General features: G+C 39.5%; 1 protein-coding gene across 3 annotated transcripts in view; it reads right to left on the reverse strand.

Moving 5' to 3' along the window:
- Window positions 1-3,162: 3,162 nt before the first annotated feature.
- Window positions 3,163-12,346, reverse strand: part of agap3 (ArfGAP with GTPase domain, ankyrin repeat and PH domain 3) — a 119,961-nt gene continuing 110,777 nt past the window's right edge. For all 3 annotated transcript variants that reach the window (XM_072364496.1, XM_072364497.1, XM_072364495.1), the window contains exons 17-18: window positions 8,211-8,466; window positions 3,163-6,654 (exon numbers count right to left, since the gene is read on the reverse strand). In XM_072364496.1, coding sequence (XP_072220597.1) covers window positions 6,430-6,654; window positions 8,211-8,466 — 481 coding nt within the window. In that variant the 3' untranslated portion in view covers window positions 3,163-6,429. The remainder of the gene's footprint in view (window positions 6,655-8,210; window positions 8,467-12,346) is intronic.

Here is a 12,346-nt window from a genome sequence, read left to right on the forward strand (position 1 = left end):
ACTAAGCAGAGCAGAGTGGATATAATTATTGGTAAAAAGGTTAAAGGGGTGAGGAAAGGAGGAAAAAGTCCAGAGCAATGCCAACATATCCAGATCAAGACAGGCAGTAATGAACATGTAAGATAAATGACTGTTAAATGCCACCTTGATGCAACATTCAAGTCAGGACTGGACACATTATTAAGTGCCTGCTAAACAGGCTGTTAAAGTAGCCTGTGGTAAAACAGCTCCTTGGTGTTATGGAAATATGGATTTAATGTTTGCAAATATGGTCTCGTCAGGTCTTTGTGTACCCATCCATCAGCCTCAGACCCACCTCTGCAATCTTGGAGGCAATTTGTCTGAGAAGAAGTGGGCGGCAGAGAGCCCTCCTCACTGTTTAGCAGGCCCTGATGAAATATCAAAACATACAGCAGAGCAAGCAAGTGCTCAAGTGTCACCACAACAAATACGACTGGCCAGGGTTTGCAAAGATGACAGACAAAGTGATGAATTAAAAGGCAGTTTTATCATGTTGTTTTGGTTACATTTCTCAGGAGGTGTGTAATAAAACAAACAGCAGCCAAGCTTAGTGTGAGAGAGACCTTCAAATTTGGACTTCTTAAGACACTGAGGAATTGGTTTTGTAATATTAAATCTTCTATAATTAATACACTAACATTTGGGACAAACCTACGGAGAAGGTTTGACTCTGAAGTTTCCTCAGACTTAAACTTTTTTCTTTTGTGTTTACAGACGTTCAACCGCAAATTGGAAAAAAAAAAGTTAACTATTGAAAAATGCTAATCAAAAAATGTTTTCTGTATGTCTACAATTAACTAAACTTTTATTTCATTGCAGACAGCTCCAACCCAGTATGTTTTCTCATCAACCTACTCTTATCTATGAATATCCATTCCATTCAGGACAACAACAATAATAATAATAATAATTAAAAAAACAACGATAGTAATAATAATGTCATTATTTTTGTTGTTGTTATTTTAAACAGGCGCACTTTAAGGTGATTGCTACCACGATTTGATTCTGAGGAGCAAAGATGAACAGAGGAACATAGAAATGAGAAAATCATTTTAATAATTTCATGACAAAGTTCCTTTAAGTAAAAAAATGGAAGCGATCTGCATTTTTCTCTACCTACAGTACATTATAGGAATCATATAGTGCATTATGGGGTTTTAGCAATGCTAGGAATCTGGAGGAATTTTAATTCGTAAAAGTCAAGGGCTCAACCATGAGGTGGACACCTGTGATCCCCAATAACTCAGACTGCCCTGCACCAGGAACCGCCATTGATCAATGGCTAATATAACTACATTGGCTAAGGTTTACTGTGAGAAACCACCTTTGCTAAGCACTACAATAAGGAGTTGCATTGCCACTTAAAAATTTACAGAGCAAAATGAGCCTAATGTTAACCTTGCTCAAAGGAAACATCAACCTGTCATCTAATGGACCGTCACACAGCGGAAACTACTGTTGTGGTCAGACCAGAGACAGACGCAGTTTGCTCCAAACCAAAGACAACAGGACCACCCAGAGGATGAAAGACAAAAAAAGGACATCTACATGGTTCAGCAACAAGTTCAAAATGTGATGGTGTGGAGTTGTATCAGTGCTCTTGGCAAGGCTCATTGACACTTCTGTGATGGTAGCCATAAAGTAGAGAGTTCACTGGGATTTTAGAGCAGCATTTGCAGCCTCCATGATGACCACTTTCCCAGAGACATCCACGTATTTTTCAGCAACACAATGCAAACCGCATTCTGTACACATTACGAAAGGCATGGCTCAGAAGAAGAGGGTTCTGGACTGACGAAGATGCGTTTACAGGAAGAATGGGCCAAAAAATAATGTCCGAAACTCTTCATCAACTTATCCTCGATGCCAGAATGTCCCACTGTATAAGTGTGGTGAAGAAGAATGACAACAATACAAAGTGGTAAAAACTTTACTGTACTTTACTGTACTGTAACTTTTTTGGAATGTGTTGCAAGCCTGAAATCAGGAATCAGTGTATAAACAAGTTAAATTAGATAGACAAGACAAAACACAAAATATATTTGGTTAATTTGTTACCACAAGAATATAATTTCCCTTTAGGATAAATAAAGTATATTTTTTTTCAAATTTTATTATAATTTCATTCATACTGTCTGTAAAGAAAATAAAGTAAAATAAATGTAAGAATTACATTGAGTTTATTCTCAGGACTCTTATCTGATTATTACTGATTATTGTTATTTTTTTCACTTTATTCTTCATATTCTAGCCAACAGATTTGTATAAACAGTCAACAAAATAAGCATGCGACCATAAAAACGCATTTGCAGCTGGGGAGCCTTAACTGACTTATATTTTTTAGTGGGACACAACTGTAACGCCATAATTAATTTGAAATGGCTCCGATTTAGTTTACAGCACCCAAACAACCAAATTACATTCAGTTTCAAATCTTAGTGAATTGTAATTTGTGCAGGAATACGTCACGTTACCATATCTGGGTATGAAAGTGTCTGCACCCTTACAGCGAGGAATGCAAAGACAACACAGAGAAAAACATACATTCTAATCTTCAGTTACTTCCAGTGAGGAAGTTGATTGAGGAAATTTGTTTTCAGAGCCTCTAAGCGTGACTCTGTGGATCCTACATTCTAAGCCTGCACTGATGCAGGAAAAGGCCCAACCAAAGAGAGACCAGGTGATAAAGCGCAAACAAAGCTGGCCAACAGAGAGAGGAAGGGGATGAAGATATGCTGAGACAAGATTAGCAGGAAATAAGAAGTGGATTAGTGAGGGCTTGACTCCTCTGAACACTGAGATCTTTCAGTTTTCCCAACAGTGTTGTGCTGCCTGACACTAAGCTCAGCTCTTTATCTTAATCCTCTTTCAGCAACTGTTGGGGGTCCTGCAGGCAGGAAGTGAGGAGGTTGCATTACTTACCTCAAGACAGGCCTGGCTGAGTTGCCTCCGACAAGAAGTGTGAAGAAGGAACATGCAAAAGAGGAAGACATGAAATGACAGTACTTGAAGTGATGAAACTTACTTTGAAAGAGAGTCTCACTTGTCTCCATGGCAAATCCGCAGTTACATGAACAATAGGAGCATGATGGGGGTGGAGGTGGGGTGGGGGGTGAACAACACATACACTAGACGAATGTGTCAATTTTCCCAAATCCAGGGAGAGCTACATTGTTTTATTTGAGTGTTTATTAATAGGTCAACAGTCAGCCAAGCATCCAAGCATACAACATGTTACTCTTTAGCTTTTGCTTTTGTTTCACGTTCTGAACGCAAAGGAAATACAATAAGAAAATGAACAAAAATAAACAAACAGAAAGATATTTACATACTGCATTATAAATATGTCAAATGTACATCATTATACACAAGTACCAAAGATGGTCGGTTAATGTCGAGACCAGAACACCTGAAGTACCTGAAAAATATGCATGAAGATAAACAAATAAACTTATCAAAATAGGATGTGTGGGTCAAGAGGACCTAAACCAGTTTAGTATGTTTCTCTAGAAGGAGCTTGTCTTCAAGGTAAAAGCATTAAGCTAATATGTACACTTCATATTGTGTTTAGGGCAGAGCAGGCAGGTTTCTAGTGTTGTTCTCTTCCTGTCATCAAAAGTATGTAAATAAGGATTCAGGTATTCACTGTACACATTAAACCACTCCGTTATCCCACTGAAATGAATTCAGTGAAAAAAGTTAGTCAAGTAACAATCAGAAATAAGGCCAGTATCACAATACAGTATGAGTACAAACAAAAAAGAAAGAAAGAAGGTTGCATTGTGGCTACTTCTTTGGAGTTCTTAAAAGATTCAGCCAACATTACGCAAATATTTGTGTTAGAGATAGATATGGAGGTCAATACAACTTTTAAATATTTGTGTAATCTAAAGAGCAAAAAGTTCTTGTGGAAGTATCAAAATGTATGCTCCCATCATCTCCACAGCGGAAAACGAACATCCAGTTTGTTTCATCTGTAAAGACTAGCCAAACTGCATCTTAGCTGCAACTTTGTAGATACTCACAGACACCAGAAGTGTAAATCCCCTAATTGAATTTTAAAGCTGGGGTGGGCAGTATAATTGTGGCAAAAATTCGATTGTATGTTTACTTTCCATTCAAAGTCTACTTTGTGACAGGATACCTCACCCTATAGGTGATAACAAACTTGATTTAATGGCAGAAAATCCTACATTAATCCAAAAAGGAGGATGTACTTTTGAAAAGAAAAGGGTCAGACAATAACAGCACTGACTCACATCAGCAGAGTTACATCTAGTGAAAACTATTCACAGCTTACTGTTCTTCACTACTAACTTCATTTTCTTGTAAAATCTAACTGTGTTGAAGTGGTTGATGGACTATGTAGGCAGGCTGACTATAAAAGAGAGAAGCAAGAGTTTGAAATTTTACTACCAATTCAGCCTCCTATCAGTAGCAAAAGCCTTGCAGCTCATGTTCATGTATTGCATGAGATGCGATACAGGAGAGAGCTGCAAGAGGAGAGCAGATTGAAGTGTCCCCATCCTTTTCTACATGTTTGCATACACCAGGTTTAGGCAAGAAAAGGAAGACATACCTGATAAAATGTCAAACTATTAATTGACAATGTTGCCATCTAACAGATTCACAAAAGTCCTCCCATGACCATATTTTAATTTTCAGTTGGCGTTAAAAACAGAAAACACTGTAAAGAAATAACAAAATCATGCAGATAGGGTATCAAGTTAAAAGCTGCTCTGTAAACACACATCCTGCTTTTGTAAACCCATAAAATCAAGATGTTTAAAAAAAGCTCCCAAATGGCATTCACAAAAAAATATGGAAAATGCAGCCTGGAGTCCTCTGTTACCCAAATTAATATTTACTATGAAGGTACTGACAGACTGATATCTGTACATTTATATAAACAAAAACTAATTATACTTCCCTCTATGGACCTTTTTGCTGACATGAATCCCTTATAATCGCCCTCACTTCAATCACATAAATGCATTTTGTTGTCTCCTTGCTTTCAGGCTGATGGGTTTTCAGGAAGGGGCAGGTTTAAGGGAAAGGAAAAGGCTGTTTTATATCAACTCTAAAAGTCTGAATAAGTTTTCTTATAAGGAATAAGGCGAAGGAACAAGAACTACTTTTTACAGAGATCTGTACATTGAAACACATTTGTTCCCAAACTTTACTTTAGGTGTCCGTCTTCTCTCCAGTGTCCTTTATGAGGAGAGATGCTGTGAATGCCCAAGCGCTTTCTGCAGCACATGGTTACTGACGTCGATGTAAGCATGAACGTATCGTACAGTTTTGTACAGACACACACACAGTACCACAAATGTATTTCACAGCAACAATAAGAGGATATGAGCTTTACAGTACCAATTTTACATCTTTCAGCCACAGGAACTGAATGAAGACTCCAGGACGCGTATGGTCTGAAACCGTGTTAATCTGTGTCAAACAATTATCAACACAATCTAGTCAATCGAGAAACTATTCCGACAAAGACATCATAATGGTAGAATTTCACAGTTTCAATCAACCTTTGAATGATTTCTGATTGAAGAGGCACGCTTACTAAGCCATGTGGCTCAGCGGTCATAAAAACATTGTGCCCCTTAATTCCTTTATAGTAACAGACACTTTTACTGAAGGATTGTGATAAGGGTGGCAAAGGAAATTACTCACTTTCACCCAATAGGAATCATGCAATCAACTCCTTTATGATGATCCAAATCCATTTCCCTGTGAATTAAGTATCTAAATCATTTGGTCTCTTTAACTATAATTGCTTTTCCTTTGTATATGGATAGTATGTCAAGAGTTTGATAGCTGGGTTGAAGACATGCATCATTGTGAAAGCTGTAACAATCATTGTTATGAGAGATTTAGTTTCTCCACACATCAGTTTTTGTCACTTGTACAACTACTCCAAACAGCTCTGTGTTATGATGGTTAGGCTGGAAAATTTGAAGGAAATTTCTCATTCACACTCATTATCTACTCAGTTCACATCGCAGAGGGGGAAGACATAAAAGGAAATGTTCAAGCATTAAGGAAATGCTTTTCGTAGGGTAGGTATGAATGCCAAAGTAAGTCATTTGTTTGGTTGATGCTTAAAAAACAAAATGCTTAAAGCTGATCATGATCATTTCAGACCAAGATTGAATAAATTTAACAAACAAAATGAATAAAAATAACAATATATCTATATATATATATAAAAAAAACAATGTACAATGTCCAAACCCCAAACTTGCAGCGCAGTGAAATATCAACAGTAGGTCCAACACTCCTGATATCTCTCCATTGGTACTGATTCTGGGTTACACAGTGAGAAACAGAGGAGGAAGTACTAAGAATGGATGCGGGTGGCTTTGTGTTTTTTTTTTGTCTGGAGTTGCTTTATGGCTTCTACATGATGCTGATGCTGCGGTTGAGCTCACACTGGGCATTGTTGTTGTTGATGTTGGGATTGCGGCGACTCATGTTGGGGGTGGGCACAGAGGTCAGGCTGCTAGAATCGTTAGGGCAACCGTGTTGAAGCAATATGTCGGCGCACTCCTGGCTTCCGGCTCGTCTTGCGTAGGACAGCGTTGTCTGCCCGCGAGCATCTCGACTCTTTACATCAACACCATACTGTGGGAGAGAATGACAGACATAAGAATTCACACAAGGTATTATTTACTGCTAATCATCAACAGTTTGTTGATGGAGGTTTTACTTAATCATGTGTTTTAATCTAATAAAAGCACTTGTGATAGTAATTTCTGATCAGACTTAAAACTTTCAATGAAAGCATTGTGCAAAATCAGCAGCTCATTTGTATTTTCCTCCCATTCCTATCCTTTATGACTCGATAAAAGTGTTTTGACTGACTGTGGACATTAGTTTAAAATGTGTATTTGTCTTTTTTAGAAGGCATTTATGCGTAAAAATCATCACACAATCAGCTTTTACCTCTCGTGCCCACATTACTGTGTTATCATTTCCTTTTTTCTACACATAATTTGCACGCTGTGTTTGTATTTTCTTCACTGACTGTACATTATACTTAAAGTGAGTGAAATATTATAACTGTGGTTTGTAATGCTTGAAGGCTACAGATGCACTTTTTTTCCAGGGAAATTCAAAACAGAATAAGATTTTATGACTTTCTAGGCCCCAAAATCCCCTGCTTTCAAGCTGATGAGCTGTTTTATATTGACTCTTCTAATAAAAAGTACTTTGGGGATAGGTATAGAGACATGAGATCAGATGAGTCAGAAAGAAGGTTTGTCTGTTCTTAGTGCTCATTCACAGGTGCTGCTGAGTGTCTCCCCATCAAATGAATAACAAAATAATTGAGAGACATTTTGACCAACTGCACAGAGACACTAAACACTTTTTATTGAAGAATTTAAAATAATATTTCAGCCTTGGGTCCTTTGTCCTTAATGTCTAGGGTAGATTAGACAAGTTAAGTATGAGGAAATGTGAAGCTGCCTCTCTGATCTCAAAGTAGCAGCCAAACCAAGAAATACGCTTTGGCCGTATTAACACAACACACTTAAATGTTACACGTTGCGATGGACTAAGGGTGTTGTTTTTGTGTGCTGATAGCCATGAAACCATCATAGATGAACATCTTATTGCTTTGATTTAGAGTTTTCTTGACTCTATCAGTGATGTCTCCTTATTCATTCTAGAAGTCGCTCCATCACCACAGCTTGCAGCACGCTTGCATCTTCTCAGCTGATTGAAGTGGGCATGAATGAGATTGAATGTTGGTAACTTTGTTTATTCCCTACATCCTGTGGTGTAAGAGTACCAGGGAAATACCCCATGAAAGGCCCTAATCCCTGGAAAAGGTTCCTGTGCTTGAAACACACCCAACAAACCACACTAAACTTTCAGGTGTTTGTATTTGAAATGGACATTGCACAGGGGAACTTTGCAAACAGAGATGGTGATAACTTTTCAGAATAACCACAAAAAACAGAGCCCACTTAGAGTCAGCTGTGAAAAAGAAACACGTATAAAAAGACACTCTCTGTGGTTATAAACTGTGCACACAGGGTTTCAAAAAGAAAAAGTAAAAAAGCACATCTGGCATGGTTATCGAAAAGGTCAACTGATCCATCCACAAATATCAACACTTAATATGTCCATCCAACTCTGACCACTCCCCTCAAAGCCTAGGGAAGCGCACTCACCCAGATGAGCAGCTGCGTGATGACTACATTGGCCATGGCACATGAGAGGTGCAACGCGGTGCGTCCGTCTCCGTCCCCGTAGGTCTCATTAACCTCCTCTTTGGTGCCGTGGGCAAGCAGCAACACCACCAACCTCAGGTCATCCTCTACCACCGCCCGCAGCAGCTGTTGACCCAGAGGAACATCTGACTGGGGCAGCCCAACCAGGAACAGCTTCTGCTCATACTTGGCTCGGATCCAGCGTTCCTTCTCCTCCCTGGAGAGAAATGACAGGGCGCTGCAGGTCAGGCAGGGTGAAACACGGAGGACATGCCATGAGCAATTTCACACCTTGGTTAAAGAACTTTCAAAATAATTTAGAGGCAGTGATTTAAAGGCGAAGTAATGTACAAAAGCAAGACTATAGACACACAAGGGAAACATTACTGTAATTGGCCTATGAGGCTCAGTGGAGTACAGTGACATTTCTAAATTATTAGAGCACAGGAAACGGACTTCACTATCACAGTAGGAAATAATACAGTGAGATAGGCTGGAGAGACGAGAGAATGCCAAAGGGTGTGACGCTTTGGGCAATATTCCAGTTTCTAGTGATTATGGTCGTCAGCATGACGGTTAAAGCCTGGCCAGCTTTCTAAAGGTTACACATCTTGAACAGCATGTCTGCGGTGGACAATACAGGAAGGCGGGGGACGTATTTTTATCAGCGCTGTCGGCTGTCAGTCTGAACTGGTGGATCCCCTCCACAAAAGAGGCAGTGTGTCTCTGAGCCCCAGTCTCCCTTGGGGTGGCTGGGCCCTGAGTCAGATCGATGGGGCTGAATGGCAGCCAGAAAGAAACGGTGGGATGAGGGGCTCCTTCACTCCAGCCTGCATCAGAGAATGGAGACAGAGGATGGCTCCATCCCCTATCACCAGGCAGAATTCTATCTATTGCTCCCAATCTTGACCCCCCGTTTTATTCTCTGCCCACATACAAACTGTCCAAATCAGAAAGAAAAAAAAAAATCAATATCAATATGTGAATGACTGAGCATGCCCAGTGTGGCTCTAACCCGGTGACCCTGTCAGTCGGTGTGATAAGGGGAGCAGAAAGAGGCCGTTGTTTGGATCTGCGAGTGAGTGACAGAGAGGAGAAGGTTCGTACGGATAAGTTAAAAGAGGCAACACTGGCTGGAGTGACAAGGCCCTCGTGGGATTCTGTATCAATGAGCCAAAGCTTAGCAGCATGTGCAACCTGACAGTCCAGCTCAATTCAATTGTATTTCATCATTATAATGGTGATAACAAACTCAAACAGCCCACTTTATTACAAAACATCCCATCTTTATAGGCTTGGTTCATCCAAAAGATAAATGTGCCAATAGTAAAAAGTTTTACTTTCTCAGGTTTTAAGCTAACCATCTTTGAGATTTGACTAAATGTTTAACTTGCCAACTTGCCAACAACCTTAAACACACAAACTTAAATTAGAAATAAACTGTTTTGTTGCTTCAAGCAACTGGGCGTCGTCATTTTTAGCAGATACTCCTCAGAGAAAGGAACTGTCAGTGTTTTGGGAACTATTTTAAGCATTAATACACATTTGGTTTACTTCTGAATTTACAGAAAGAGAACAAAGCATGAGGCCATGTCGACAATGGAAAAATGTCAGGAAAACATCGTATTGGTTTTTCTAATTTTGTTGGGTTGCACCACAGACCTGGTGGGTGTATACATCAAGTGTAAATCATAAATTCATGGTGTGTAACAAAAATTGCAGCTATAGAGGGTATTTCCTGCAATATAAATGTAGTTTGATATGTCTGAACTTAAACTTCTGTGGACAACGCTGCATAAATTTCGTCAGACTGAATGAATCCATGCACTCCAAAGTCAGTACACCATAGCGGCCGTTTCTTCCATTAACAGTCTGCTTCAATAAAAAATTTACATGAAGAGGTGATAGCTGGAGAACTTGCCATCAGAGTAACAGAAAGAGTTTGGGATGCTACAGTTAATCTAAACCCAGCTGAACAAAATTAAAAAAAAAATAAAATAAAAAAAAGGCAAAATGTTAAATATGATGAAAGATTTAATGTTATTTAACATTATTCAAAGCAAGTAGTTCCATGAAACAGGTGAACATATGAACCATTACAGATGTATCACTCCATAATGATGCTTATCAACTTGTATAGCGGTAAAGTAAACACTTTTCCCTGAGACAATGTTTTAATTAATCTAGATAAACCATAGAACGTGTTAAAAAGGGCATTCATTTTAAAGTAATATTTCAAAATCAATTCAAATTGACCAGCAGTTTTAGTAGAGATGGACAAGAATGCATATTTATTATAATTTGGGAGAAACTGGCCTTTAAGTCTAACTCCATAAACCTAATTTTCAACCACAGCTACCATTGCAACAATGCTAACCAGCTCTACATTCGTCAGTACTCTTTATCTGCTCTATATATATACCTTAGCAGCCAGATGTCAAGGCTGCCAACTTATCACGGACAGCAACCATTTTCAGGCTCATATGTTACCTGCCAGGCTCACTTCATAAAGCAGTCCGTCTTGCAGTGAGGAGCCTGGCACCTGCCTAACTACAGGAGCAAAGGAAGAGACGGAAGAGGGGTGAGTCGTCATTGGCATTCGAGCTGAGATTGATTAACTGCAAAAACACCACCCGAGGCAAATAAAGCAACTTAACCTGCAGCTTAAAATAGTTTTAAAGCTTTCGCGCTGATAAGCATATGGGTAAAGTTTTGTTATGACCTGAAAAGATAATGTGAAGGGGAAAGTCCTTCAGCTGGCTCAACTAAAAGCAGAGCTTTGCTTAAGGAAGACCGTATTATGCGAACAACAATATAGCCCTAATAGCAGGCAATTGCAGCCGCTTGGAGTTTTATGGTGTAAGACCTCCATCAATTCCCACTCAGTCATTATGTGTGGACAAGCCTGTTAGCAAATCAATTGGCTCCATGAACCAGTGGACTGCTCAGAACAGGAAGGGGCCTCCTGCCCCGCCACCATTATTTTCGGTGGACCCTTTAAAAGCAAGGCTGTGTTTTTTTAGATCTTTAGGAGTGTCTGAAAACCTTAATCCACTACTTTTTCAAAAAATCTAAGCATAGTTGAAAATTACCAGTATATAAACTATGTTAGTATCAGAAAGCTTGCCCACGAATGAGACGCTGAATGTGTAGACTCCAGTGAATTGATATGAGCTAAATGAGGCAGAAAGTTAGTACCAAGATGTGAAACAAAAAGGCTGAGGAGAACCATTAGCAAGACGTCAAAATCTCAGAAAGGAGCCTTGAGGACACTTTGTTAGCCTCCGCTACAAAATCAGCCTGAAAGACCTGCGGGAAAAGGCCTTTTTCACTGCTGATGCAAAGCTTTAAATCCAACAAATTCACAGTACCTTCTAGACAAGTCAACCCCAAAAAAAACAGAAGTGAAAGCAGCCAAGCCAAGGTTTTAAAAAATAACCCCAGCTGCTGCCACTTGAAAGGCAGAGTGTGAAAGGAAGTAAAATGGTAATCCCGCCTCTGTCTTTTGTTGGAATAGAACAACAATCCAAACAGAGGTAGGATTTAGACAGTAAGGTGGAAAACCGAGACCCTTGAAAAGGACACTTCCTCACCACAGGAGGAAGAAAAATAAAATCAGCAGATTTTACATGTCAAAGCACAAGGACAGAGTGGGAGGGGAGGTGAAAGGGGGAAAGGAGAGTGAATTTTCACAGTATGGGGGATATTTTAGGAAATTGAACTGATGGCTATTCCTTTATTAAGCACACATGTAGTTCTAAGCTCATAGACACCAATTTCCCCTCCCAAGCTTGAGCGCATACTTGTTCTAAATTTCTCTGTTGCTCAGGGGATGGAGGAGAGCCTTAAGTTCCTAATAAAAATGCCTGAGCCTCTTTTTTTCAGCTACAAGCAAGCGGTGTTTCACACAAACTTCCTTCATCCTCCAGTTACCTCACAGCATAGTCATCGTATTAACTTTTCTTCATACCATTTGATGTGAAAAAAAATTCTGGGCAAACATCAGAAACGCTCCCACAGTTTAAAGTGGAAATGGTAGTCCTGTCTAGAGCTGGTGTCCCCTTTTATTTGCCTATGCAGAGCCCACAGAGATAAAG

This window comes from Leuresthes tenuis, unplaced genomic scaffold, assembly GCF_036924035.1.
Source record: "Leuresthes tenuis unplaced genomic scaffold, fLeuTen1.0.hap1 SCAF_14, whole genome shotgun sequence".
In the NCBI taxonomy this organism is placed as follows: Eukaryota; Metazoa; Chordata; class Actinopteri; order Atheriniformes; family Atherinopsidae; genus Leuresthes; species Leuresthes tenuis.